Raw genomic sequence first — 25,951 nt, forward strand, 5'->3', positions numbered from 1 at the left:
ATAGGTGGGTGGAGTAAACAGAATAGGATGCTGGGAGGAAGAGGAAGTGAGCTCAGACTCGACAGCTCTGCTCTCTGGAGCAGAGGCCCTGCTTCGCTCTCCTGGGCATACGCAATGAAGCTCCGACCCAGGATGGACGTAGGTTAGAATCTTCCTGGTAAGCGCACCTTGGGGTGCTTACACACATTATTAGAAATGGGCTGGTCCAGGTGTGAGAATTAGCCTAGAAAAGGCTAGATAGAAATGGGCCAAGCAGTGTTTAAATGAATACAGTTTGTGTGTTGTTATTTCGGGCATAAGCTAGCCAGGCGGCTGGGGTGCTGGGGACGCAGCCCCGCCGTCACACCTATTACAACACTCAGGTTCTTGGCCACCAGAGCAGAGTCAGACATGGGTTCCATCTCAGGGAGTAGGCCTTAAATCCAATCAGATAGAGGTTGATTACTCCCAAAACATTTGTGTCATTATTGTACTAGCAAAATCATGCAGTCAGATTGAAGAATTGAATTTCCCCTCTGGTAGCATGCGGAGTATCTCCCCATACCATGAAACCAGCCAGTTGGAGTGGACACTCTAGCTAGGTACCATCTTCTCCATGCTCCGTGAGATATGTAACCATTGACTTCATCAACTGATGGAGAGCAACAGCCTGAGTAGTTTGGGGGTTTGGCCTTCATCTCCATTAGATGTAAGCCTGGCACTGGAAGTTTAATTCAGTGGTGAGGGTGTCTAGCTACAGCTTTGTCTTCCCCATTATTAGATGGTTTAATTTAGAAAGAAAAAGAAGGAAAGATGGAGAGAGAGAGAGAGAGAGAGAGAGAGAGAGAGAGAGAGAGAGAGAGAGAGAGAGAATCAGAGAGCTACTCATAAAATACTAAGCTGAAAGCTAGAACATACATGCGAAGGACTGGTGCAGCCCTGGGTCAGCCCTGAGCTTGCTGCGTCAGTCTCCGTGAGTTCATATGAGCCTTGCTTAGCTGATTCATGTTGAAATAGGAGCAGCGGGGCTGCGTCCCCAGCACCCCAGCCGCCTGGCTAGCTTATGCCCAAAATAACAACACACAAACTGTATTCATTTAAACACTGCTTGGCCCATTTCTATCTAGCCTCTTCTAGGCTAATTCTCACACCTGGCCTAGCCCATTTCTAATAATGTGTGTAAGCACCCCAAGGTGCGCTTACCGGGAAGATTCTAGCCTCCGTCCATCCTGGGTCTGAGCTGCATGGGAGAGCAGAGCCTGCCGTCTCTGCTCCAGAGAGCAGAGCTGTCGAGTCTCTCCGGGAGCAGAGCAGAGTCTGAGCTCACTTCCTCTTCCTCCCAGAATTCTATTCTGTTTACTCCTTCTACCTATGTTTTAACCTATCAGGGCCAGCCAAGCAGTTTCTTTATTGCTTAACCAATGAAATCAACAGATTGATATATGACACTCCCATATCAGATTCAGAAGGCCTTGTTTTCATAGGAAATTAAACTGTGATACGTCCATGGATGGAGAAGCATGCAGTTATTAAAAATTAGACACAAAAGTAGAAGGGATCAGTGGGAGTTGGGGGGCAAGAGAGGGTGATGGGGGTGAACATGGTACAGATACATTATATACAACTAGAAAATGTCATAATAAAACCCAGTACTATGCATAATTAATACATGCTAATAAAAACCTTTAAAATTACTTTAACATTTAAGGATTAACACTATGAGCTAGACATGGTGGTGCCCATTTTTAATCCCAGAAATCAGAGGTCAGAGGCAGGTAAATCTTTGTGAATTGAAGGCCTGACTGGTCTGCACAGATTGTTCCAGCCTGCCATGGGCCCCTATATACCTCCCAAAGTGCTCACAATATAGTAAGTAGAAAAAAGAAGAATATAAAGAACTCTGATTTTATTCTGAATATAAAGGAAGGAACATATACTAAAATTCTATTCTTAGTTAAGTCACTGGGTAGTGAGGTTAAAATTTAAATTTTTTTGTTAATCTTTTATATATTGAAAAACTGTTGACAATAACATCTACTTTCACTTTAGTTCCTTTTGGTGGTGCCGGGGATTGAACGGAGGGTCTCTCACAGATGAGCCATGTGCTATATCTACATCCAACAATCACCTCTGTCTTCAGGTTTAAAAAAAATTCTCAAAAATTATAAAGCTTTGAAGGGAAAATGCTGCTTCCTGCTATCCACTCCAGTCCGAACAATTCCCCACTTGATCTAGAGGACTGATTTGCACATCTTCCTTGGTGCTGATTATGTCCTGCTAGTACTATGTATCTTTATTTCTCCTCTTCTGCCACATACTTTCTGAAGGCAAAATATATGTATTATTATTATTATTTTTAGGGTCTAAAAGACTTTATTTTCATGAGTTATTTGAAAGAAAAAAACACATTTGAAATGTTTTAATAATCATGAATGATATTTATATAGGGTTAGCAATACAATTTTCATGTTCTTTTTCATGACCAGGTTAAAAACAATTTTTAATATATATTTTGTTGTTGTTGTTAAAGGCAGGGTCTTACTATGTTCCCCTGGCTATCCTGAAGCTCACTATGCAGACTAGGCTATCTTGAACCCAGAGAGTTTTACTTTTCTCAGCCTTTTGAATGATGGGTCTAAAGGTGTAATTTTTTTCCTAGCATTTTTTGAGGACTTACATAATGTGTACAGCCAAAACTAAGCTTCCTTTTATGTATATTATCTTTTTACCTTGTTTGCATAATTTCATATCCAATTCTATGCGGTTACAATTTTCTTATGTTCTCAACATCACTATCGTGATCTAAAAGAAGGTAGACCAGCAGAATGCTGAGGAAGTGGTAGACAGTCAAATGCAACTGTGTTACGTTACTTCTGCGGAACACTGGGTTCACCTGATTGTTCTATTTGGATGTCTGCTGTTCAATTTCTTACAAGAAGACATAAACAATGCCTAAGGTCTCAATGACAAAATGAGGTATGAGTTCACCAAAGCAAACTCTGGGGAACCAATGGTTTTTTGGACTTCCTTACACATGTGAGTGGTTACTTACAGGTGTTTGGGCATCCCCTCTAGCCTTCCTGGGGTTATATATACTCTGGTCCCTTCCGTGTGCAATTAAAACGGGGTAGGGCATAACAGGTGGTAGAGAGTAGCTGGACAGTCAGGTGAGGGTATCTTGCCTTCTCGGTCCCTCCACGCTGGGATGTAAACCATAAGCAAGTCCAGCTGGGATGATCTTCTGCACTGGAGTGCAGCTGAATGCCCAGACGTGGGGGCTACTTGGCTTGGAGGACAGTCACTCACGACAATGGCATATCCAGATATCAAAAGTCAAGTTACTGGCACACAGTTATTTTAAAAGTGTTACCCTGCTTGGTTTAAAGTGATTTAAAAATTTCTGTTTGGCCCCTATGGAAGACTATAACACACCAGTTCTTAATTCTGTTCTGCTTCAACATCTTGGGCCTTGCTTAAGTCAGAGTCACCATGCTTTCTGTTTTCCATATAATCACTCTCTGAAAGAGCAAGGGCATTTGGACTATACTCCCTATTTTTAAAGAAATTGTATTCATGTTTATGACTGTGTCATGTGTGTGTCTGGTGCTCATGGAGGCCAGAAGAGGAGGATGGATTCTATGGAACTGGGGTTACAGACGATTGTGAGCGGCCATGCGGGTGCTGGGAAACAAAGACCAGCTCCTCCCCTATCATGGCTCTGACTAGTGCCCCTCAGAGACGGCTTTCACCACATGCAGCACAGCCCTTGCAGATACCAGAGTCTGGCACGTCAGCGACACCACAGCTATTTCTTCAGTTGAATCTTGGGAACTGCTCGGCTTGAATTTAGGGACCATATTTTAGGAAAGTAAGCATGAATATAAGTAGACGTCTTCAAGTACCACAAGAAGAAAATGAACGAAGGAGAGATTCACTGTGTTCATCTGTTTCCTGCAGGGCCAAAGCTCGCTGAGGTATGGTGGCATTCTCCAGAGCCATTTGTGTTCTTGTTCTAGCTCTCTCCCCTTTTGCCAAATAAAGTTGGCATTATGTACATACTGCCACAAATCCACCATCACATTTAGCATTTTCCCATTTATTTATTTATTTTAGCAAATGCAGTAATTATAAGGGTATGTGGAAAATACTAGCAGAGGCCAGACAATAAACATGTAGTATCATGTATGTCATGGTATATGTGGGAGGGGTGCATGCCACAGGATATAACTGTGAAGGTCAGAAGACAGCCTCACGGGGTCAGTTTTCTCCTTCTGCCATGTGCATTATGAGAATCAAATTGAAGTTGCCAGGATTATGAGGCAAGTGTCTTTACCTCCGGTGCCATCTTGCCAGCCCTAAATATGGGGTTAGTAGTCAGCACTATTTAAGAGTCAGCTGAATAAATTTAAAAAACCCGGAAACCAGGGCCCATCCCAATTCAAATTTAATTTTATTACTGTGCACATGATGTATGTGACACGCAGGTGCAATGTGCAACACATGCAGGTCAGAGGGAACTTTCGTGGAGTGCGAGCTCTCCTCCCTTTAAGTGGGTTCCAGGGAACCAAGTCACCAGGAGACAAGTGCTTTTACTCTCTCCGCCATCTTCCGAATTCCACTGATTCGTGTCCTCCTCTGGGCACGGACGCTTGGTGCATTACGTTTTAAAGCTCTGTAGGTAGTGCTGCTGTGTAAGTCTTGGCTAAGAACTGCTTTTAAACCATCATCAACCAATCACCAAACTATGACCAGGAGTCACTTCAAAATCAAGGCGGCCCATTTCAGTTTTGTCTAAGGACCGACTGTGAATGTTTCCTGGTTTCTCACTGTGTATTTGCTGCTTATCTCTTTCCTGTTCCCTTGACGGCCTTGTCATTCAGAACTTCTGGACTTCCTGGCTGAAAACATGATCTTTGGTCTCCAGTGCCATCACAAGCACGGGTTCTGGCTAATTGCTTCGGGTTAGTTCTCTGGACTTGGCTCTCCTCTTTGCAGAAGTGTCCTCCACACACCTCCATGACAACCCTAGGGTGACAACCTGCTAACCGCACTGAGCCAGGGAAGAACTGCCACGGTGCTCCTGTCAAGTGATTTCAACCACTGACTCCTTGGGTTTCCTGCACCCCTCAACAGAACTGAGCTAAGACAGAGGAGGGAATTTCCTTCAGGGGACTAAAGGTGTTCTGCTGTCTTGTGCCCAGCGACCTTCCTGGCGGTGCTGCTCTAGCTGTGGCCATCAGCAATGCTGCTCTACCTTCCTTCACATTTCTAGTGGCCTGATTTTTTTTTTCTTCTTTCTTCTCACCGGCAACTGCTGCTTCTTTAACTCACACTGGACTCACATCATTCCACAATACACAGGAAACAGACATTCTTATAGCCCATAGGGGTCTGTTTTCAGACAGGCAGGGCCCACACGCACCTTAAACGCCCTGATAAGAAAATGAGACTAACTCTATGAAAATTCTGCACTTGCCTGGAAAGAGAAAAGCAGCATGCATGGCTGTGCAAGCAACTTGTCATCAATCCCTGATCAGGATCTAGATTCTCAAGAAGTACCACACACAAACCTTGGAAACTACAAAATTTAATAGATTTCTTTTTCTTCCGGAATTATAGCAATCATCTTCTGATTTTCAAAGTCTTTATGTTTTTAGACTCCTTGAAGTCAGGCCCCCCCTTTTATTTATATATTAATTCCCATCAGCCCTAGGCATAACCAGTCTGCAGCAAATACTGGCTGGTAGTTCATTTTTTATAGTCTGAATCTCTAATAATCTCATGCTTCTACTATGGTTCATTCCTACAAAACAGCACGCTACAATTTGTTAATAAGTTAAAAACTTTCAGTTTTTCCCCCTAAAATATGAGGAAAAGCCCAAACAACAAAGGCAGAACCCTTTTTAAAAAAAAAAAAAAGTGCCACAAGCATGCCACTTCAGTTGCCCAGCAGGCCAGAATTTCTGCATAGAGAAAATACGGAACTGCAGGGCCGGTGGGAGAGGCCCTATAAATACCTACAGTCTACCAAGGCCTCTACGTCCCAAATTCAACTTGTTTATCAGCAGCGTCCTTGCAGTTTCCCAACTACGTCTGAGAACAGTTCTTCGGACTTGCAGGCGCAGAGTGAAGACTTGGGGGTAATGTGACATGGGCGAGAACGGTTTCCGACACAATACTGGCAGGGACTGAAAGGCGGGTTTCCGGGAAACCTATTCTCTGGGTCACCTGCGCAACGTGGTCATCCTTTCCATTTTAAAAAGGGCAGTGGACTAGGATTTGGCAAGTCCTTTTAATTTCTTAATATATTCTAGTGCCCTAACGCGAGCTGAAGAGGGAACTTGGCTGGGGAGGACAGCGCGGTTGGCTTGCCTCGTCCACATTTGAGTTCCCCTTCGTGTTTGCAGGGTTGGGTGAGGCACTCCAGGACTGGCTTCCTTTTCGGTGGGTCCTCTGACCGGCTGCAACCGGAGCCGAAGAACTGGCGGGGGATTAGGACCAGGTCATAAACAACCTTTCACTTCCCCTCCCCCGCCAGGCGCCCCAGGCCGTCCGGGGACCGGGCCTGCTCCGGCCGCGTGAGCCTGCGCGGTTCCCTAGCCCTCGTCGGTTCACTCTCCCCAGCCCTGCACTCTCAATCACGACACAGAGCCCTCGCCCACAGCCTGAGGGCGGCTTCCACTTCCCTTCTCCCGACCCTTGTCAACCGCGCACAAGCCCAAAGGCCGGCCGCCCTGACACGCACGCCCACAGCCGCGGCCGCTCTGCGCGCGCCGACACAGTCCCCGCCCCCCGCCCGCGGTGCTTCCGCGGCGTGGCCCCGCCCCTTCCCGGAGCCCGCCTCCCGGCGCTCCTCCCTCCCTGTGCCCCGCCTCCGCGCGTGCTCAATAACTGTCCTCTAAGTCGGCCTACAGACTTCCCCCGCCCCTGAGCTGTTTGAATATGCTAATGAGGCTCTGAGGCCCAGCCAGTAGAGCGGCGGGGCTGGGCATCACGTGACGCGAGTACGTGTCAGGGGCGGAGCCTACGTAGCCCCTGCCCGAGTTAAAACCGGAGAGTGAGAGAGAAAAGCGCTTCAGTAGCGAGAGGGGCTGAGAAAGTGGTGACACCGCTGGGGTGCGGAGGGAGTCCCTGAAACTTCTCCCAACAGCCCCAGGGCCAATCTTCCCTCAGCCCACTCCCCTCTTCGCCAGATCCCTGCTCCCCACTCCCTGCACTGGGGGTGGGGTGGGGAACTGGGCCCGTCTCCCGCGGGGACACACACAGGGGCCGGGAGTGGGGACGGGACCCCCTCCAGGCGGGGGGCACGGACGGACAGACGTCCGTGCGGCCGCCCCAGCGGGCAGGCAGGCCGGAGGCGGGGGTACGACCGGGAGGACCTGGGCTAGGGAGTTTCCTCTCAACTATCGGGGGAGAAACTCCCCACAGCCGGTGTTTTCCTCCCGGGGACCGCGTTCCCCGCCCCGCGTAGCGGCGGTTGCCGCCGCCGCAGCCGGTGCCTCCACCGCTGCCATCTCTTCACCACCTCGGGCCCCGGTGTCCCCGGCCAGCACTATGCCCATCTTACTGTTCCTGATAGACACGTCTGCCTCTATGAACCAGCGCAGCCATCTGGGCACCACCTACCTGGACACGGCCAAAGGCGCGGTAGAGACCTTCATGAAGGTACCGACTGACCGAGCCCCGGTGGCGACCCCGACCCGGTGGCCCGCGGGGGGCAGGGCGGAGGGGGGGCGGCGGGGCTACTGCGGGCGCCGCGGGCGCGGGGACCCCTCCCCCACCGCGCGGGCGGGCGAGCGGGCGGGCGGGCGCTGGGAGCGGGCTCCGCCGGGCCTGGCCCATGTGGGGCTACTGAGGGTGCGGGGGTGGGGGATCGGCGGAGGGGTGGCCCTGCGTGTGCGGTACTGTGGGGGCGGCCAGCGACCCTTCTGCCACTGGTAACCTCGCCTCTGTGCTTCCCTCTCTCTCTCCCTCCCGTCCCCACCCTGGCCCGCAGCTCCGTGCCCGGGACCCTGCCAGCAGAGGAGACAGGTATATGCTGGTCACTTTCGAAGAGCCGCCCTATGCTATCAAGGTAACAGCCCTCGCCCTCCCCCCTCCCCTTCCCTTCCCTGCTCCTTCCTAGCTCGCCCTCCCCGCCCCCCTCTTCATTATGCTCCCCTCCCCCACCGCCGCTCCCGCCTCCAGGTCCCTTTCCCCTGCGGCCTCCCACCCCTCCCCAGCTCGGGAGCGCCGGCGTGGTGGCAGTTTCTGGCCCACTGCCGTCCCCTCCGGGTCCGGCTCGGCCTGGCGGCGGAGGCGCTACGATCAACATGGCCGACATTTCCCCTCCGCGGCGTGAGCGGCAGCAATGAACTGTGGGGGATATTTATTCAAGTTAGCCCGAGTGACAGCCGGGCCCAGCCTTGCCTAGCCCGGGTTTGCATTAAAAGGGAGAATCAGCCCAAGCTGGCAGGGAAGCCAGGAGGGGGGCCTCGAGACTTGATCATCACAGAGTGGAACTAGGAAGGCCACCGATTGGTGGGACAGCTGTGGTCAACTTAAGAAGTCCTGCTGCCATCTGCCTTCCACTAGTACCTTCGCAACACCCACCCCTTACACACTTTGGAGGATGTTATGTTAGCAAATTTCCCAGTCAACTTATTAAAGTATTAAGACTGTTGTTACTTACCAAAAGGTGTAGGGCAAGCAGGTTCATTCTTGGCCACCTATGGAAGAGTTTCCTCACCAGAGACAACAGTTAGAACATGTGACCCAAGCCATAAATCAAAAGTGAAGTTAACTATACAAACCCGAAGTGGAATACCTGCTTGGTGGACATCACGTTTTAATCGGTGTCCGTGTGTGCTCGTGGCTTCAAATGATAAAAAAAAAATTCTTACATCTTTCTTTTCAGGCTGGATGGAAAGAAAATCATGCAACGTTTATGAATGAACTGAAAAACCTTCAGGCAGAAGGACTTACGACTCTTGGCCAATCCCTAAGGACAGCTTTTGATTTGTTAAATTTAAATAGATTAGTAACTGGCATAGACAACTATGGGCAGGTAGGTTGAATACTAAGGTAGAAAAGAGTTGTTTTTATTATGTGTATAAAAACACAATCCAGCCCAAAAGTATGCAACGTGGAATAGAAGCATAAAGCATAATGAGGTTGAAATACAGTGTGCACACAATCCAAAACACCTAAGGTGTATGGTTTTTCTGTCCCTCATTTCCCCCTTTAAATGTATTTGCATTCAGAATTTGAATCTAAATTCTTGGCTAGAACATTGACATAAATTTGGTTTCAGCCCCTCAAAGTTCATAAAAGACATAAAAGGGAAGTCAATACACCAGTCTGAAACTATGCTCTGTGTAGGCACATATGCACCTATTGCAGTGGGTCACAGCTGCTGGTTGACTTAGCAGTTGTTTCTATATTAGTAAAGTCGTTGGAAGAAATGACTGTTAGATTAGGGTTTATCTTAACCTAGGTAGTATACTTGGGAAGGTAAGATTTGTCAGGAGCTTAGTAGTTGGTTGACTACGTTCAGATGTCTCTAGAAGCACATAATATTAGAAGTTACTGTAGTAGGAAGTAGCTTCTGACCTTTTAAAGTTTAAAATTTCCAAACCCTTGGAAAAATGAGAAACATAAAAGCTTGCCTATCTACCTGCAGCTCCCTAAAAGTCCCTCATCTGTGAGGATGAGACAAGAGCTTAAATTACAAGTCATTCACCAAGGAAATGTGAGGTGATCCATTATAACTTATGATATTGCTATCCTAGAAATACATGATACCAAAGAATGTGTAGTGCTACACACATGGAGTAATACCACACCCAAGGAATTCAGTATGCAAAGCACTATTACCATAATGCTATATTTAGGAATATGTGTTATATATTTTTCCCAAGTTCCATAATGCACAGTTCTCATGAATTTAGAACATTTCAGGGAAATTCTTTCCATGACTTCACAAGCTATATGCTTCATTTGGAGACAGCTCTTGAACAGTTAACCATCTTTAGGAATGGTGGAATTGAGTCCTGTAGCATTAGAAGTATGCCTTACAAGTCAGACCTCTGAGCAGCATTTCCACCGTTTAGTTAGTAAATATTTTTTATTTCTTGCTGTTGCTTTGCCCCTTGCTGGTCTGTTTCTGTAAAAGCCTTTCCTATGTTGTATGTAGTGCTATTTTATCATTTAGGATTTTAATCAAACTTTTAAGTTTTAAGATCCATTCCTTTATTTTGTTGTCAGGTTGTGAGGTATAGAACTATCATTTTCCTATTATTCTGTGTCACATTTCATTGAGGGAACATTATTTGGTTACATCCACCTTCATCTACATACTTTAAACAGCAGAAAGTCCTATAGGAGAACAGTTAACCATGGAGAGATCAGGGCATTTGTGTACTTACTCTTGTAGGAAGTTTAAGGTTGAAGGCAGAGCTCTTGTCAAAGAGCACTTTGACCGAGAGAAGGAAACCTGGAGATTGGGATGTTCTTACCGACCAGGGTTTATATCTCGTAAGAAGGAAGGATAATGTCTCTCAGTTATTTTAGTGAATCAGCTAGGATTTAGGAAGCAGTGGTAATGGTTTTTGCACAGAATGAAACTAGCTTTGAAATAATTAAGAAGCTACAGTTTCTCAATAAATGGAAAAATTTTGAGTCAGTTTTACTTGGGAGAAGACATTCTTTTGGATTTTCATCATAAAAGCATTTTTTGTTTATTTAAATATCTGATATTTCCTATTAAACAGAAGTTATCAGAGTTTTGAATAATTGAAAATATTTAATCTAAATATTTGAATATTTGGAAAAGAACTTTGTAGAGTAGCTTTATTCTGTAACTTTTGTATTTTTGTACATAAGTATTTCATGCTGAATAATAGCAATACTGGATATAGTCTCAATAGTTGAAAGAAATGAGAGAAGGTGGGTTAACTGGAAGATGGCATGTTAGTCTTATAGATCATCTATACATCTTAATATGGTTTCAAATCATTTTCTTAATTAAATATGGGTTAAATGTACACACATTTATTTGTACATTTATGGCAATAGCCTTTTTCCTTACACATACTAACACAGGTGATTTTATATAATTAGTTGCAAGAACACTAATTTTTATATTGCGTTTATTAACTTGACATTCTTTTTTTTTTTTTTTTTTTTTTTTTTTTTTGATTTATTTATTTATTTATTTATGTATACAGTATTCTGCCTGCATGTATGCTTGCAGGCCAGAAGAGGGCACCAGATCTCATTACTGATGGTTGTGAGCCACCATGTGGTTGCTGGGAATTGAACTCAGTACCTTTGGAAGAACAGGTAGTGCTCTTAACCACTGAGCCATCTCTCCAGCCCTAACTTGACATTCTTAATTAGGTAGGATACTCAGAATTGTAAGGTTTTAAAAGAGCTGAGCACAAAAGAGTCCTGGATGGTTTTCTCAAGCACCTTTGGATATTCCACTAACAAATTATCTGCCTATGTAGGTGGTCCTTTTAAATATTTGGTAAACAGTACCCTTGCCTTTAAGAGCAACACCTTATGAAATTGTTTATTGAAGATAAACTTGAAAATTTTTGTCCACATATGTTAGTAGCTTCAAATGACATTGATCCTTTGAGACTATGAAAATAAGCTCAAGTGGCTAGGCTTAAGAATGTTGATACATTGGACAGTTTCATTATATAGATGTATTTTTATATTCTGTGTTTTTTTTGTTTTTCAGTGTTTGTAGCATTCTTTTTCAGATTTTTTAAAGTTAGGTTTACCTGCTGAATCTGACTCTGTCCTGCACATCATGATTTTTCCTGCTGGTCTGACTCTATCCCACTCACCAGTACAGTAGCACTGATTGAATTATTTGTTTGGAATGGTGTGTTTAAAAAAGGGGAAAACTCTTTATTGCTTTGAGGATTTTAAATGGGAGTATTTACTCCATTTGGCAATGATGACTTCAGTGTGAGATGAGTTGGATGACCTTTGTTTTTGGCGGGGGGAGCTGATCTCATTGTAGCCATTGCTGGCCTGGAACTCATTGTGTAGATTGGCTAGCCTTGAATTTAGAGGCATGTACCACCATGCCTGGCCAGGCTTTTCCTTTAATGTTAATTAGTGAAATAGTGAAAAGTTGATTCCTATTTGAGTTTGTGGTTTTTCGTTCCCCTTAGATTATCAACAATTTCTTTGGTACTTTTAAACTGTCAATAACCTTTCTAAATAGTAGTAGGTTATTATACTTGACTGTATACTGCCTGTACACCAGGTTGAAATGTGACCTGAAACAATAGTGAATAGTCAGTCTTTGTGAGGTTGGATATGAAACCAGAACCTTGTGTATGCCAGACAAAGATCCCAGTATAGAGGTACACCCTCTGTCCCACTGGAAAAATTGTAAGCCCCTTAATTAAGTTTTATTTAAAAAATATAATGACATTGGTGTGTGGAAAGGTGTAGCATGCCACAGTGAATGTGAAGTTAAAGGATAACTTGTGGGAGTGGTTTTATCCTCCCACCATGCTGGTCCCTGTACTCAAATTCAGGTCCTCCGGTTTGGTGATAAGTGCCTTTCTCTGCTGAGTCATCATGCCATCCCTAAGTCCCTTACTTTAAAAATATATCAAGATGTAGAAATCAAATATTCCCATCTTCATTTTTAAGCAGGCAGTTCTATGGTATATTCACATTTTTGTGCAAGCAGTGCCTAGAAAATTAAAACTACCTATTAATAACTCCTATTCCCTACACTTCTTGAGGATGCTTTTCCTACTTTGTTTTTTTTTTCTTTGTTTTTTTTTTTTTTGTTTTGAGTTAAACTATTATGTATACATATTATAAGTGTAATTCCATAATATAGATGAACCCTCCATCTGTGGGTTTGCTAATCCATGGAGTCAGCCAACAACAGAAGTATCTGAACATACCCTGCGTTTGTACTGAACATATTTCTATGTCATTGTTCAAAAATGCAACTCTTTATATAGCATTAAGATTGCTTTAGGATCCCAGCACTTAGGAGGCAGAGAATCTCTGTGAGTTCAAGGCTAGTCTGGTCTACAGAGCAAGTTTCAGTACAGTCAGGGCTGTTACACAGAGAAACCCTATCTCAAAAAATAAACATACACAAAAAACCAAACAACAACAACAACAACAACAACAAAAAATTGCTCTAGGTAGGTCTGGAGAGATGTCTCAGGTTAAGAGCTGCTCTTCCAGAGGTTCTGGGTTCAATTCCCAGCAACCACATGGTGACTCACAGTCATCTATAATGAAATTTGGTGCCCTCTTCAGGCTTGCAGGCAGAACACTGTATATATAATAAATCTTTTTTTTTTTTTAAGATTGCATTAGTTATTTTAAATAACCTAGGGATGAAGTAAAAGTACATAAGAGGTTATGTGTAGGTTATATAGATAAATACTCTGTATTGTATAGAGTACTTGAAAGTTTGGATTTTGATATCTTTTGGGAAAGACCAAGAACAAACATTGTGGATACTGAACGGATAAGTGTGTTTGTCTTTTCTTGTTGTTGCTGTTTTTTAGACATGGTTTGCTCTTTGTAACAGTTCTAGCTGTCCTAGAATTCTCTTTGTAGACTAGGCTGGCTTAGAACTCACAGAGCTCTACCTGCCTCTACCTCCTGAGTGCTGATGTTAAAGGTGTGTGCCACCACCACCTGTCTAGATTTATTTTAGTCATATGAGTGCTTTTGCCTGTACATATCTGTACACCACATGCATGCTTGGTGCCTGAGGAAGTGGTGAGCCTCCATATGGGTGCTGGAAATTGAACCTGGGTACTTTGCAAGAACAAGTGCTCTTGACCACTGAGCCACCTCTCAAGCCCATGCTTGTCTTTATGACTAAAGATTATTTATTTGCTCAATCCTTAAGGTTAATCCATGTTGTAGCATGTAGAATTTTTGTTACAATTTTCTTTATTATCAGGAATGATACTGCAGTTAAATGTATGTGTAAGTATCTCTTTAAGACTGCTTTTGTTTTTTTGTGGATATACATGTAGAAATAGAATAGAAAATTCTTTTTGAGAAGCTCTCCATAATCTATTCTATAATAATTGTACCATTTACATTCCCAACAGTAGTACACAAAAGGTTATGCTTCCTATGTTCTGCTGACTCATTCAGGGTCCACAAGCCTTCCTTAGCCATTTTACAGGTGTGAGAAGATATCATTATTGTTTTGATTTGCATTGTTAGATTATTGTTTGTATTAGGCATCTTTTCATGTGCTGGTTAGCCATTTTTATAAAATCTTTGGAGATGGTTAAGTCTTGAGTTACATATGAACTGAAGACACATACACACATACTGGAGTTTTTGTTTTGTTTTTTGCATTGTTCAAAGTATTGGAGTTGAATTCTGGTCATATACACCCTAGACAAGAACTGTGTGACTGAACTACATTCCCAGCCCTTTGGGATTTTTTAAAATATATATTTTGGTTATTAACCAAAATTCACATTTCTTCTGTCATTCTGTAGGTTATGCTCTTTTGCTGCTCAGAATTGTTTTTATGTAATTGAGTCTATTTTTTCCTGTACTTTTTCATGTCTATAAAGGTTTACTTAATCTAAGCATTATTGAAGCTTTTCCTTTATAGTTTTAGAAGATATTTAGACATTTTATCTATTTCAAGCTGATTTTTATATATAGTGTATATAAAGGATCCAACTTTCCTTTTGTATATGACTGTCTAGTTTCCCCAGCACTGTTGGATAGTCTTCTCAAATCCTTTTCAAAAGCATTTTTAAGTAATTTGTCGTGAGAGGAGGACTTCCTCCCCATAAAAGTATTGTTTTAGAGAAGAACATCAGTAGCAGGAAAGGGAGTGCCCGGGCAATCTTGATTTGTCATTGAATTGCTATATAATAACTGAGCAATGGCATCGTCACCCTTTGTCTCTGCTGCGTGTTGTGAATAAGCAGCTATGTATACATACTGTTATAGAAGGAATGAGAGGCTTACATCTGATTTATATTTAAAGTGTTCATAAGTGCTTAGTTAGAGACAAAAACTTAAAAAGCATACAGGAAAATGGACTTGGTGGCCAAACTTTAATCCCAACAGAGGCAAGAAGGCCAGCCTGGTTTGCACAGTGAGTCACTGTCTTAGAAACAAAAAGATGGACAGTAGTTTATGTCTGGTTTACTGTTTTTCCCCTTGTTTCAAATTACCATTATAAAAATCTAGTGAGCTTTAATGTTGAGTTCTATTATTAAATGCTTTGATATCTGTTAGCATGTAGAGATTTTTTTTTTTTTTTTTTGCCTCATCGGGTTTTTTTTTGTTCATTCCAGAGAAGCAGGTGTGAGCGAAAATTCTTTGCCAAAGTTGTCTTATTGGTAGTTGATTACTATGAGATTTTGGTTTTAAAGAAATACATTAAATGGAAACTGGGATAGGTATTGGGAAGTCATTTTTGTTTTTATTTTGTTTTGTTTTTTGAAAGATGGCTTCTCTGTTTAACAATTCTGACTGTCCTGGAACTCACCAGGTAGACCAGGCTGGCCTTGAACTCAATGAGATCTGTCTGCCTCTGCCCTCTGGGTGCTGGGATTAAAGGTGTGTGCCACCACGCCTGGTTTGGGAAGCAGTGTGTTGAATAAAAGCTGGATATGAGTTTAGCTGACTGGTCAGAGGTGTGACAGAAGCTGTACTGTCCTGTTTTTTTTTTTTTTTTTAAACAGGTCTGATTTTTAAGGTGCTTTCAGGACACACGCAATATATATAAAACTTGCTACAGTATCTTTATACTGTAAATCTGTTTTCTAAACACTTAAAACATTACGTAGTTTTGGCATTCCAGAGGAAAAAAAAAATGACACCCAAAGGACATCATTGTTTCTCTGTGTAGCCCTGATTGTTTTAGAACCCATTTTGTAGACCTGGCTAGCCTAAAACTCTCAGAGATCATTGTTCTGCTTTCTGAGTGCTGGGACTAGAGACCTGTACCACCACACCTGGCTTTAGGTATTTTCTTTAAATGACAAGAGCTCATGTAACCCCGTTTCTTCCATTAAAAAAATTGGTTTCCCTATATAAAATTTATTTTTGTTAGCTTACTGTAATTTAAACCTGTTTTACCAATTATAAACATAATATAGAAGAATTTTTTTTTGTTTTGCTTTACTTTGCTTCTGTAACTTTTAAAATTATATTTACTTACTTATGTATTGGGGACAAAGCAGCCTTTTGGATGTTAGAGGGAAAATTTGTTGGAATTCGCTCTGTTCTTCCACTATGAGGTCCCAGTAAAATGTCAGGTTAGGCATGGTAGCAAGTGCCAGCTGAGCCATCTTGCTTGCCCTTCCCCCTTTTTTCTTTGGAGTCAAACTCTCTTGTATCCCATGCTGGCCTTGAACTCACTATATAGCTGAGGATGATCTTGAACTTAGAAAAAGATTTACTTACTTTGTGCATGTTTGCTATTGCCTGTATGTACATATTAAGTTGTGCCTGGTATACTGGCTTTGGATCTCCTAGAACTGTGCTTAAGGACAGTTGTAAACTGCTGTTTGGGTGCCAAGCCCCACACCTGGGGGCCTATACAAAGAGCAGAAGGTGCTCCTAACTAACTACTGATTCCTTTTGCCAGCCTGCTCTGTTCTTAAACTCTGATCCTCCTGCCTGCACTTCCTGAGTGGTGTGTTCTACCATGGGGTTTATATAATACCAGGGGTCTAATGCAAGACTTGATGCAGGCAGGAAAGCACTCTGATGAGCTATACCTCAACCCCCTCAACCCCTGCTTTAGTTTTTTTTTTTTTTTATTTACCGTTGTTGTTGTGTGTTTTTTTTTTTTTTTTTCCTTCGAGACAGGGTTTCTCTGTATGTCCCTGGCTGTCTTGACACTTGCTCTGTAGACCAGGCTGGCTTCAAACTCACAGAGATCCTGTCTCTGCCTCCTGAGTACTGGGATTAAAGGTATTTCGCCATTACCACCTGACTTACTCCATTATTTTTATTGGGCTACAACTTAAAAAACTCAAATCCTGACCTCTACGGTTAGTGAACTATTTATATATACTCTTTTTTTTAAAATATTTATTTATTTATTTATTTATTTATTTATTTATTTATTTATTATATATACAATATTCTGTCTGTGTTTGTATGCTTGCAGGCCAGAAGAGGGCACCAGATCTCATTACAGATGGTTGTGAGCCACCATGTGGTTGCTGGGAACTGAACTCAGGACCTTTGGAAGAGCAGGCAATGCTCCCAACCTCTGAGCCATCTCTCCAGCCCTATTTATATATACTCTTGAGCAGAGTTTCATCCTGGCAACTTTTCATTTTTGTGGCTTAGTGTATCTTCTTAAATTTATAGAAGAAAGAAGGCCCAGAAAAGTTAAATGCTTAATTCATTACAGTTTATGAAACATTGAAGCATTTCAAAAGATCATAACTTATTTGAAATAGCCATATATAATTTATTAGTAATTGGTACTTTAATGAGTCTTATTCCAAACTATAATCAGCAGATTTTCTTTATTTCAATTTTTCTGTCTGTAAGTGATACAGTGTGACGTCTTGTGGTTTCTGTTTGAAAATTGCATTCAGTAGCTGGGCAGTGGTGGTATACACCTTTAACCCAGCACTTTGGACGCAGAGGCAGGTAGATCTGTGAGGCCAGTTTGTAGACAGAGTGAGTCCTAGGGTAGTCAGGTCTATACAGAGAAACCATACCTTAAAGAACAGCAGCAGCACCACCACCACCAACAAAAAATAGCAAAGAAAATAGCATTTTGTTTGGCTGTTATTTTTAACTTTTCTTATAACATTTAAGTATTTGTTACCTTACTAGCTTCAATTCAGTGTTTCCCCTCTGGTTTGGAAAAAAGGATTTTGTATAAGGGGTGGTTGATAGGCTTTTATGACATTCTCTTTCTGTCTGTGTAGCTTTGGTGCCTGTCCTGGAACTTGCTCTATAGACCAGGCTGCCCTCGAATTCACAGAGATCCGCCTACCTCAGCCTCCCAAGTGCTGGGATTAAAGGCAGGTACCACCATTGCCTGGCTTGATTTTATGACATTTTAAGGACAAGGTTTTAATAATACAAAATTTACAACTTAGTTTATTTTGGTGTGTGTATGTATCTTTATCTGCTGAGCCATCTCCCTGTCTCTCTGCCAAGGTTGTAGTATATGTATGTAGTTAATAGAATTTTTGTTTCCACATTTTCACACTTTATTTTCTGATCTAGGTAGTTAACATATAGCTGATTACTTGTCAGTTAATTAGTTGGTCTTTCCATTGAGCCAGCCAGTAATAGGGCTAGGCTACAATAATAACTTCCCTGTACAGCTCTGTAGTTGTTTGTCAGTCTTTCTTTTTGTCTAATGGTTTTGAAAATGTTTAAGCGTCATGTCTTGAGTCAGAAAAATGTGACTGGCTTGCTTATGGGTTTATACCACACTGGTGAGTTCCTGCCAGGTCCTGCTTTTCCACTAGGGCAGTTGAGTAGACGAGCTCACCATAGATGACCGTGCTGAAGGCTGAGTGGTATGTAACCCACGTTATTACTGTGATGTTATTTATTTTGTCAGTTTCCCTTCAGATTTTAAATTGAAATAATGGGAACCTAACATTGGTTTAATCCTGCTTTCACCCTACCCTCCAGAACATTGTGTTGATTCAGAAAACCAAAATTCCTAACAAACAAGTTTATGTGCTGGTCTGTCCCACCTAACAGTTTATGTTTTGACAAGTCCTTTAATCTCTGTGATCTTCAACTTTCTCATCCACAAACTGTTGTCAGTACCAGTCTTGAGAGTTTTGTAAGGATTAGAAATAATGTTTATTAATCAGCCTAGCAAAATAAACTACCTGACATGTGGTAGAAACTCAGTTGATGAGAACTGTCATCCTCAGTATTAAGGAAAACACTTAGAGGATAAAAGCTTCTGCTCTAAAACTGACCAGATGCTGAAATCTGTTGTGTACTTGTTCTCCACCCTTTCTCCCATCAGGAAGCTATCTATTACTTCCGGCTGAAATCATAGCTTTTGCTCTAGGGAACATGTTTCTTGGTTTTAATTTTGAGTCTCAATATGTTGTTCTAAAAATATATTTTAAAAACAATTTTACTGAAGTCTTTCCTGAAATCTTCAGTTATCTTTTCAAAAGCAGATATATACCAACAGACACATGCAAATACATTTGTGAGTTTCAGAATAAGAAGGATCTTCTTTGAGGAATCTCAGATCAGTCTATTTCTAGATTATTTATTTTAGAATTCATATTGATGATGGTTAGAATGGGGTATGTTAGAAGATATGTTAGGAGGCCAAGTGAATTCCTTTTTTTAGTTTGGAGGGTGTTTTTGATATATGCTATTTGAAGCTTGATTACTGAAGAGATATATTTGTATGTTGAAAGACCTCTAAATTGTCAACCTAGTGATTTTTCATAATGAAAATATGTTCTAATCCTTTATATACTTGTCTTTCCTGAAATGCGTACCTTAAAAGACTATGGAATCTTTTCCATCAGTTTGATTTGCCTATATATAGTATGGGGCTTGTGGTAAAGGTCCTGACAAGGATGTAGAAGAATCATATTTTCTACAAAACTTTATTGCTAGTTGTAAGTCTGTGAGCAAAGATAATTATAATTTTACCTGTTAGATGGTACCGCTTATGATTAATAAATGACAAAACTTGTTTTGTTAAAATATTTTGAACATTGTTAGATAATAGAAAACATAACTCTTTAAGGCATATTTTGGAACTTAAAGATTAAAAACTCCAAATGCAATTATTTAAAAATTAAAAACAATTATTTAAAGTAAGAAAGTTGAGATGATTGCATATTCAATGTGCTGAGGAAAGTTAGTCCATAAAGACAGTGGGTGATTACAAAGACTGTATCATGAGATGGTGATGGTTAGTTCTTTTGAATTACCAGAATTTAGCAAAACAATAATTTTCATGTCTTTGTTAATGTCTAAATTGTGATAATTCATGATCTTTTATGTACTTTTACAAATGTAAAAGTTTGAATTTTTAACTGGTAAATTAGAAAAAGAAGAGATCATATGCAGAAAAATGGGCCTAAATGAAGGAACAAAAGGTCTTTATTTTAAATTTTTCTGTTTATTCTAACTTTTGTTAATCCGGAATGGATAATGTCTGATCTTAAACAAGGTATATTGAATGCAGAACCTAATGCAAAAAAGTATTACATTATGTTTGTAGAGTTTCTGGTCCAGTGAAATGTATGTAGTAAGGTTTTAAATTGGTTGCAGTCTGTATTTTCAACCATATGTGCTGTTTGCTTCTTTATCATCCATATTAATATGCTAAAGCCATTGTCTGCTCTGTGTACAATTCAGAGGGCTAATAGGCATTTTGGGAGAACTGTGGAGGTATAACATAGCTCATACCAGCTTGCCTGGCAAACTCTTGAGTTTGATCTCTGGTACTACAGAACAGATAGTAAAACATTTTTTGAAAGAGGTCTAGACAGAAAACTAAATTAAAATCCATTAAAAAATTTCTTTAAGAAACCTTGAAACTAACTTTGTCTAACGCAGTTAAGATTTACTCTCAGCCATAACATATGGGAAATAATACCAAGTTGTGAATGTTTTTTTTCCTTTCAGAAAGGTAAAGTTTTGTTGCCGATTTTTGTGATCTGTAACATATATTGACTATTTCACTATTTATTGGGAAAGCTGTTGCAGAATTCCCTGTTTTTGTTTTCAAATTTTTAATTTAAAAATAAAAATTAGTATATGCATGGGTGTTTGGTGGGCATCTGTCTGTGCATCACAGGTGTGCCTGGTACCCCTGGTGGCAGAAGAGTGTGTTGGATTCCCTGAGATGAGTTATGGATGATTGTTTCTCACCATGTGTGTACTGGGAACTAAACCAAGGTCCTCTGGAAGAGCAGCCAGTTCCCTAACTGCGAAGCCTTTTCGCAGCACTCCTATATTTTTATTTATTTTTAAAGACAGCATTGTGTGTAAATTTATTCTTTTGAGAGCCTGTTTGTAATGTAGATGTTTTGAGAGAAGGAACCAGAATAATCATACATTCAAGGTCCACTTGTTAGAGTATTTATAATTAAATTTGACTTTAGAGTTCAAGAAACAATTTAGGGGACTTGACATATGGCTCTGTGATTAAGAGTACTGTCCTCTGTTTCAGAGGACCTGGGTCAATTCCCAGCGCCTACATGGCAGCTCACAGTCATCTATCTGTATTTTTAATCCTAGTAGATCTGTCAACCTCAGATACCAGGTGCACATGGTATAAAGATGTACATGTAGGTAGAACACCCATAAACAGAGTAAATCAATAAATAAAATGATTTAGCCAAGGTAGTGTCTGTAGATTCTGTGGTAGTCAGCCACCCAAGGAGATCATTAAACTTGATGATAGGATGGACAGCTCCGTGTGAGTTGTTGTTGTTGTTGTTTTTTTTTTTTTTTTCTCGAGACAGGGTTTCTCTGTGGTTTTGGAGCCTGTCCTGGAATTAGCTCTTGTAGACCAGGCTGGTCTCGAACTCACAGAGATCCGCCTGCCTCTGCCTCCCGAGTGCTGGGATTAAAGGCGTGCGCCACCACTGCCCGGCCCCTCCGTGTGAGTTGTTGAGGCAAATTGAGTTTTAATTTTTTTTGCCTTCATTTACCTGTCTTTAAAAATAGGGTAGTGGTGTGTGTGTTTAATCCCATCACTCTGGAGGCAGAGACAGGTGGATCTCTGTGAGTTTGAAGCCAGCCTGTTAGCTGGTAGACCAGAGCTAGTTCCAGGACAGGCTCCAAAGCTACACAAAGAAACTGTTGTGAAAAACCAAAAAAAAAAAAAACCAAAAAAAAAAACCAAAAAACCAAAAAAAAACAAAAACAACCCAGCAACCTTGGCTAATAAATTTCTAATGTGTCCTTTATGTATAGTCAGGCATACTATTTTAAAAGCATTGTTCAGGATGAGGGTTTTATAGGCTGGAGTGATGGCTCAGAGATCCTGTTGTAGAGTAGAGAACAGGTTCCTAGCATCCATATGGAAGGTCACAATCATCTATAATTTCAATTTCAGGAGATCCAGTCCTCTCTTTTGACTTCCTCAGGTACCAGACACATGTGGTGCCCATGTATATATGCAGGCAAAACACTCATACACTTCATAACAAATCTTAAGAAAATTTGACTACTCGAGTAGTGTTTCTAGATTCTAAAACATAAAACTTAAAATTCTGGTTTTGGAATATTGACTCTGGAAGTAAGCCTATTTCTTTATTTGAAGTCTTTATTGACCTCAATAATTATATTTTGTTTGGAATCTATAGCTAACCAATTGTATGTCCATCATGATAATTTAATGACTAGTTCTACTCTTAGGAATGAGTAGTAGTAATTCAATTCAAATTTTGGAAATTTTTTTATATACTCTCAAGACATACCCATTCTACTTTACAACATTCCTTGCTTACAGCTGTATATTTGGAAAGGAAGTTTTAGATGGAAGAAAATTATGAGCTAGTTTTAGAAATTAAAAATTTTTTTCTGCTTTTGGTGATAACTTTGGCCTAGGGATATATATTTTTATATCGCATTTGTTTATTTCTGAGCATTTTTTTCTGTCACACAGCAAAACAGAGTGGATAATAGATACAGGTTAAGTTAAGATGCTGTGGTAGGAGAGGCAGAGAGATCTAACTCTTGGTTCACATTTTTTCTTTAATAGAAGCCTCAACCATAGCAAAATAGTAATCAGGGTCTTGGCTCTGCACATGTGTGGAATGTGGTTGCTTAGGAAGAATATTTGAGTTCACTACGACAATAGATGTAACCACAACCATTTACACTGAGTGCTCAGGCCTAGTTTTCTTTTGCTTTAGATTAATTATAACTGGTTTAAGGGTACAAATAAAAGTCTGTTCCTTTTCAATTGCTCTTTTAGGGTTTTGAATAAAATGAACAGAAGTCCCTGAGATTTGTTTTTGTATTTTTAAAGAAATTGACTTACAATTTTAAAACTATTTTCAAAATAATTTAACATTTCATAAGCTTATCAATATTGCAAAAATATTATTGGTTCTAGGTGGGCTCTTTACATTAATTCTTTTACTTTTTTGAAATTTTATGCTTTCATTGACTTTTAACACCATGATCAGTTGCTTATTGAACTATTAGTTTTATGTAAAGTGGGGATTTTTACTTCTTATTGGTCAATATTAAAATCAGATTTTCTTTGCTGTTTCTTTGGTTTGAATTGATTCTCACAGTGTACAATGGCCTGGCCTTGAAGTAGGTCTGTGTATGTATCTACTGTCCTCAAACTCTACAGGTTACCTCCCACTTTAAGTACTGGGAGTACTTTTTCTGCCACTATAAAATCAGACAGATGCTTAAAGCAGATCTTTTATAACTTGTCATGTTTTCTAATGATTATCTGTACTCCTCTAAGAACTTGTGACCGGGCAAAATGAACTCTCTGTTCCTCTGTTTGCTACAGCATCCTAGCACAGCGCTCGCTCGCTCTCTCTCTCTCTCTCTCTCTCGCTCGCTCTCTCTCTCTCTCTCTCTCTCTCTCTCTCTCACACACACACACACACACACGGAGAGAGAGACAAAGAGAGAGAGACATACTGATAAGAGAAAGTATCAGTTTATTATCTCTCTCTCTCTGTGTGTGTGTGTGTGTGTGTGAGAGAGAGAGAGAGAGAGAGAGAGAGAGAGAGAGAGAGAGAGAGAATATGTGTGCATGTGCGTGAGACATAATTATGGGAAAAGGTCTGTGCAAAAAGGGAGATGGGAGTTGGTCAAAGCCAGTATGTGTGAAAGTACTGGAAGGAAACGAATTTTGCATGGTAAAAAACAAACCAAACCAAAACACCCAACTTTGTGACCAAGGTGAATACCAAGAATTTTTTTTTTTTTTTTTTTTTTTTTTTAAGACAGGGTCCCTCTGTGTAGCCCTGGCTATTCTAAAACTCACTCTGTAGACCAGGCTGGTCTCGAACTCACAAAGATCCCTCTGCCTCTGCCTCCCGACTGCTGGGATTACAGGCGTGTACCTGCACCACCTGGCTCCAAGAAAAATTCTTATGTGTTGTCTCTGAATTAAGTGACTTTACAGACATCATATTAAGAATAAAAATATATAATAGACTCTTAAATATAAGATCAGAGAAGTAAACATTATAAGCTTGGCTGTATAATAACAAACACATTGAGTATATATCTTATTTCTAATATAAACTTTTGAACACTAAATTAAGTTGCTTTTCATTTTAAAACATGAAAAATATATTGGTAGATAACTAAAACTTAATTTGATGCATAATAATACTGACAAGAGAAAGTAAGTATCAGTTTATTATATAGCCGTTGAGAATAAATGCTGTGCAAAGCGGGAAAGACCAGTGTAGATTTGTACATGGAGAACTGTTGCAGCAGCACGTACTGCTACTGTTAGTGACTTGAAATTCACCAATTCCTCATGTACATAGGGCTTTTTACCCTGAAAAGTACATTACATATTATCTTTAATCATTATTTAATTCTGTAATTATTTTGTGTCTATGATTTTTTTTTTGCTTATAAAAGAAGGAATCTTAGTTATTATGAAGGGGAATAATTGGCGTCAAGAAGATTATTATATCTTTTCTTTGATATTGTGAATTTTCCAAAATTTAAAGTCATTAATGTTTTATCATTTATTCATATATGTTTATTCATATGTGTATCTGTGGGTGCACTCTGGAAGTTGTAGTTTTTACAGGTAATCATCCTTGTGTATTGTGCTTTGTTTTATGTTGGAAGAAGATATATTGATTTATATGCAGAAAAAAACTGGTCTGAAATCACAGAACAGGTGACTTTCCTGTTTTAGTTATTTTTGCTGCTGATAGAATCCATTTAAAGAAACAGTGGTGGGCTGTGTAACTCAGTGATAGATGCTTGTCTAATGTGTGAGATTCTGATGTGTTCCATTCCAGCACTGCAAAATCCACAGAGAACAGCAGTTTGATCATAGAAGCATTCGCTGCTGGTTGCATACAGCATAAACCAGGTTGTTGTAGAATTGTATTGAGAGAATTTATGTGCTACCTATGCAACATTTTATTTCTTATTATCCGTCTGTTTGTCCGTCCATCCGGCCATTCATCCATCTATCTAATTTATTTATTTATTTGGTTTTTTTGAGACAAGATTTCCCTGTATAACCCTAGATGTCCTGGAACCCACTCTGTAGATCAAGCTGGCCTCAAACATACAGAAAGATCCAAATGTTGGGATTAAGGGCATGTGCCACCATTGCCTGGCTTTATTTTATTTGTTTGGGTGTTTTACACAAAACAAATAAATGTGTGTGTGTATGTGTGGGGGTCATAAGACAGCTATACTAGTTAGTGGGGGTGGGCCATTTGTTGGCTTTCTTTTCCCACTGAGTATCTAATTCACGTCATCATTGTAGTTATATTGCTTAGGGAATGATGGAAAAATAGACAGCATATGCAGTGTAGACAGTTTTTCTTTTCTGAATATTTTTGATTTATAGTAGTTGAATACATAAATGTAGAACCAGAGAAAAAGGTCAACTGTATTTTTGGGGTTAGCTTTGTCATATACAAGGGTCCTAATTTACAATAGTGTTTTGCTACTTAGTTAAAATTTTGGCCAATTCTCTGGCCTCTAAAAGCTAGTTTTCATTGTGCTCATGTAAGACTAAAAATGAAACTAAGTGAAGCAATATTATATGATGTATGTATATATTTTTATAAAGATTTATTTACTTTATACATATGAATGTTTTGTTTACATGGGAGTGTGTGCACCATGCACATACCTTCTTCTTACAGAGCCCAGAAGAGTGCATCAGACCTCCTGGAAGTAGAATTACAGATTATGAGGCACCATGTAGGTGCTGGGAACTGAGCAAGAGCAGCAAATACTCTTAACCTCAGAGCTATTTCTTGTTTCCAACAAGATTGTATTT

At 40.5% G+C, this 25,951-nt stretch overlaps 1 protein-coding gene and 1 long non-coding RNA gene across 5 annotated transcripts in view; one reads left to right on the forward strand and one right to left on the reverse strand.

The window, feature by feature from the left end:
* LOC126507581 (uncharacterized) overlaps window positions 1-8,709 on the reverse strand; it is a 27,173-nt gene extending 18,464 nt beyond the window's left edge. The window contains exon 1 of the long non-coding RNA XR_007593588.1: window positions 8,651-8,709. This is a non-coding gene — a long non-coding RNA (uncharacterized lncRNA). The remainder of the gene's footprint in view (window positions 1-8,650) is intronic.
* The window catches only part of Ints6 (integrator complex subunit 6), an 84,946-nt gene continuing 66,036 nt past the window's right edge, over window positions 7,042-25,951 (forward strand). For 3 of the 4 annotated variants that reach the window (XM_050152117.1, XM_050152118.1, XM_050152119.1), the window contains exons 1-3: window positions 7,042-7,644; window positions 7,976-8,053; window positions 8,876-9,025. In XM_050152117.1, the coding sequence (XP_050008074.1) occupies window positions 7,534-7,644; window positions 7,976-8,053; window positions 8,876-9,025 (339 nt within the window). In that variant the 5' untranslated portion in view covers window positions 7,042-7,533. The remainder of the gene's footprint in view (window positions 7,645-7,975; window positions 8,054-8,875; window positions 9,026-25,951) is intronic. The other variant, XM_050152120.1, reaches the window with a different exon arrangement.

This window comes from Alexandromys fortis, unplaced genomic scaffold, assembly GCF_014885135.2.
Source record: "Alexandromys fortis isolate MF-2015 unplaced genomic scaffold, M_Fortis_MF-2015_v1.1 scaffold_75, whole genome shotgun sequence".
Lineage (NCBI taxonomy): Eukaryota > Metazoa > Chordata > Mammalia > Rodentia > Cricetidae > Alexandromys > Alexandromys fortis.